Raw genomic sequence first — 3,672 nt, forward strand, 5'->3', positions numbered from 1 at the left:
GATAAGCCTACCACTTTTTTATAGTTTTTAAAGCAATGGAATACATATTTACACACTTTAAGTATGCCTCAAGGGTAAAATTACTTTTCGAGCCTTGTATATGCAATTCATAACTGTTTCCCTTCATTTTTACACGCTCTTAAACGCTCAGCTTTACGGTAATACCGTAATACCCACTCTGGGTCAGCTTGAAACGTGCCTGACTGAAATGCACAAGCCGCAACATTTTCTGTTTTATCTGCTCATCATATATATCTTTTTTTAATTCTCTAAAATACATAAATATGATCGAATCGATTAAGTGTAACATTATAAGATTCAAAAGGGGAAAAAATAAAGAACGACGGAAAAGAGAGGTCCATCGAACAGATGACGTATTACAGCGGGTCCTTGCTTTTTCCGGGTCGGTGTAAATAGTGTGCGGGCCTGTCATACAAGTCAGTAAAATGTAAGTAAACCATTTATAATATAACAGCACTTTGTTTTAGTGATATAATGTATCTTATTTATAATTATCTCCGTGAATATGTGTCTTTGTCTGCATTAGGTCGAAAGTAACGTTTAAAATCACGCTGACGTCGGACCCTCGGTTACCATATAAAGTGTGAGTGACACATCATTCAATAAATGACACACATTAAATATTAATATTCATGTTTTAACGATTGTATTAGCCTTGATTTGGTTGATTTTATTGATTCTGATAAGAACGTTTATTAAATGTGCCCTAGCTCTTTAGCTCGAAGAGTTAAATAGTCCCCCCCCCCTCTTGATTTCATTCATTAATTTCTCTGTTAATTAATTAAGTAATTAATAAGACAATGGCCTGACTGGGGTTTAGGGGTATACTCCTAGTATTAGTTTTTTTTTTTAGTATTTTAGTATTTTTAGTTTTATCACAGCTGTGAGCTGAGAAATGTAAAACGGTCCTAGATAAAAATAGGTGAAACATTTTAACTACTAGATATCATCATACTTCCCCATGTTGATTAATAATAGTACTGTTTTGTATTACACGTTTTCTAACATGTAAATATTAAATATGCAGATTAGGCATTATCCACAATGAAATCAGGTGATTGATAAATGGCCAAACCCACCTGTCAAAACCATCAGAACATAGATAGCGATGAAACTGCAACAGTTTATACAGAAGGTGTATGTTAGTGCTACTGAAGTTGAAGTGGAGATTTCTGGCTCAGTGCATGAGAAAAAAAAAACTCATTTTGAGTAAACAGTCTTTAAAGAGATGCATTGCAATTGAAATCTACAGATGCAAATAGTTCAACTGTTGTAAAATATACTGTACATTTTCTTTCTCCTAGTCTGAAAGAAGCATAACATGTTGTTGAAGAAAAATAGCCAAAAACCTCAAAATTGACCAGTGCATGGGGGCGAAAAAAACAGTGTTCTTCATCTGTCTGCCATATTGATTACAATCACTGTAATAGTTCTGTGGTCAGTGGTAATCTATGGATGTCATACTGTGTCTGATGGGTGGGCAGACACACATTCTGTGTGGGTGAGAGTGGTCTATCAAGTGCCATTCAAACAGGCTGATTTACCACCTCAGCTCAGAGCACCTGCAATGCTTATGGTCACCGGTTATTTTGGATGATTTTTAACATGCCAAGTTTTTGCAAATATCTTTGATCTCATTGAGTGGCTGAAATATTAATATATTTCTGCAGTCATCAAAGTTCTCATATATCTCAGCTCAGCTATTAACCCATTTTAAACTCTGTTTCATCACATTCTAGGGTTACTATTATACATAAAAACCCTTATACAACACTGACGAGGTATACTGAGATAAAAGACAAAAAAATAAATTATCCCATCAGTCACTATTGTTGCCGTCAACATGTTCTATAACCACACACAATAAAACTGAATAATTGTAAATACATATATTAATACTAAACTCCTTAAAGATAATGTGTACCAAAAGTCTTTGTAATATCTTTGTTAACATACTTTACTGACCTTTTGTTTTTGGAGCTTTGATGCAGCCGTCATCATCTCATGGTGCAAACAGGAAGTAAATTGCCCTGGTTATGTGACAATTTGCACTAACCATGTGACATTGCACATATTTAACTGAGACCCTTTATTTTTTCCATATTTGCAGGAAATGCACTAAAACACCAGTCGGTAACATTTTTAGAGCTTTATAAATGAAAACCTAATTTATGATCAGTGTTGTGACTGATGGGATTAAATGTGATCTCGTGTAAAACAGAATTAGACAGTAAGATCTCTTGAGCTTTGTTTCTTGACAAGGCACATTCACTAATGCTTTTTACACAGGGTGGTTCTCATTGTGTGTGTGTGTGTTACTGTTGCACCAAGATTCATTGGCATAATTGTATTTCAGATTAAGTGTACCTGAGAGCACGCCGTTCACGGCCGTTTTGAAATTTGCAGCGGAAGAGGTGAGTTGATTCATCTTCTGTTTTTAATGAGTGTTCACAGTCTTATTGCAACCTCTTTTGAAAATGTATTTTTGAGAGATCTGCTGAAATGTAGGACTATGCATTTGCTTCTGACTGACGATAGTTTAAAAAAATATGACAAATTCTCTACAGTGGTTGGAGTATTACTAACTCTCTGTCAGATTTGCTTATTTCTATGCAATCATTGATTAAACTGACAAGGATCATAGCAAAGATCATGACGTGAACTTTACAGGGTTTCTGCGGGTCTTAAAAAAGTCTTAAAGTCTTAAATTGTACAAGAAAGTCTTAATTATGATTTCAAGAGGTCTTAAATTTGGGGACGGAAAGACCAGAATTGCGATATGGCTGAATGTGACGATTAAACTTCAAAAGGCTATGATTTCATGATATAAACATGAACGCTGCAGGTTCAAAGTCCGGTGCTGCGCTGCTTTGTGTACAGCAGTTTCCGGGGAAACAGTTATATTTCTACCAAACGCACTACCTGCTGTCAGAGAACGGATGAGCATTTTCAATAAAACTGTTGTTTTGTTCAGAGTTCAGACAAATGCAAAAATCGACCCATGTTTTTACCCTGCAAACACGCAGAGCTTTAAATGTGAACTGGTGGATCGATAAGAAGACAATGCATTATAAAAATCTAATAGGGGTGTGCAATATGCATGGTCTGCGATAATATCGTAATAGTTTTTTTAACGATGTGCAATTTGATATTATCGAGTATATCGCGAAAAGCAAACAAAACACCTTCAGAGTGCGCAACGATGAAGTCTAGCAGGTTAGACTAGTGCGCGTGCGCATTTATAGTGCGTTCTTCAAACCCGATTCCAAAAAAGTTGGCACACTGTACAAATTGTGAGTAAAAAAGGAATGGAATAATTTACAAATCTCATAAACTTATATTTTATTCACAATAGAATATAGATAACATATCAAATGTTGAAAGTGAGACATTTTGAAATGTCATGCCAAATATTGGCTCATTTTGGATTTCATGAGAGCTACACATTCCAAAAAAGTTGGGACAGGTTCCTGTTTTTGCTCTATTTCTCCAACAAAAATCATTCCAAACAAAGCCAAGCGCTGTTTTGCATCTCTGAGCAACATGACGGTGTTTCGTTCATGAATGTATCAATCGTTTAAATGATTCGGTTCAATCGCAATGACTCGCTTATTAACAGTGACTTGCTGCCACCTACTGGTGGTTTTAATT

General features: G+C 35.5%; 1 protein-coding gene across 1 annotated transcript in view; it reads left to right on the forward strand.

The window, feature by feature from the left end:
- The first annotated feature begins 350 nt into the window (after positions 1–350).
- LOC107701138 (ubiquitin-fold modifier 1) overlaps positions 351–3,672 on the forward strand; it is a 12,344-nt gene continuing 9,022 nt past the window's right edge. The window contains exons 1-3 of the mRNA XM_016503085.1: positions 351–448; positions 548–604; positions 2,378–2,435. Of these exons, the coding sequence (XP_016358571.1) occupies positions 447–448; positions 548–604; positions 2,378–2,435 (117 nt within the window). The 5' untranslated portion in view covers positions 351–446. The remainder of the gene's footprint in view (positions 449–547; positions 605–2,377; positions 2,436–3,672) is intronic.

This window comes from Sinocyclocheilus anshuiensis, unplaced genomic scaffold (assembly GCF_001515605.1).
Source record: "Sinocyclocheilus anshuiensis isolate Anshui unplaced genomic scaffold, SAMN03320099.WGS_v1.1 scaffold907, whole genome shotgun sequence".
Lineage (NCBI taxonomy): Eukaryota > Metazoa > Chordata > Actinopteri > Cypriniformes > Cyprinidae > Sinocyclocheilus > Sinocyclocheilus anshuiensis.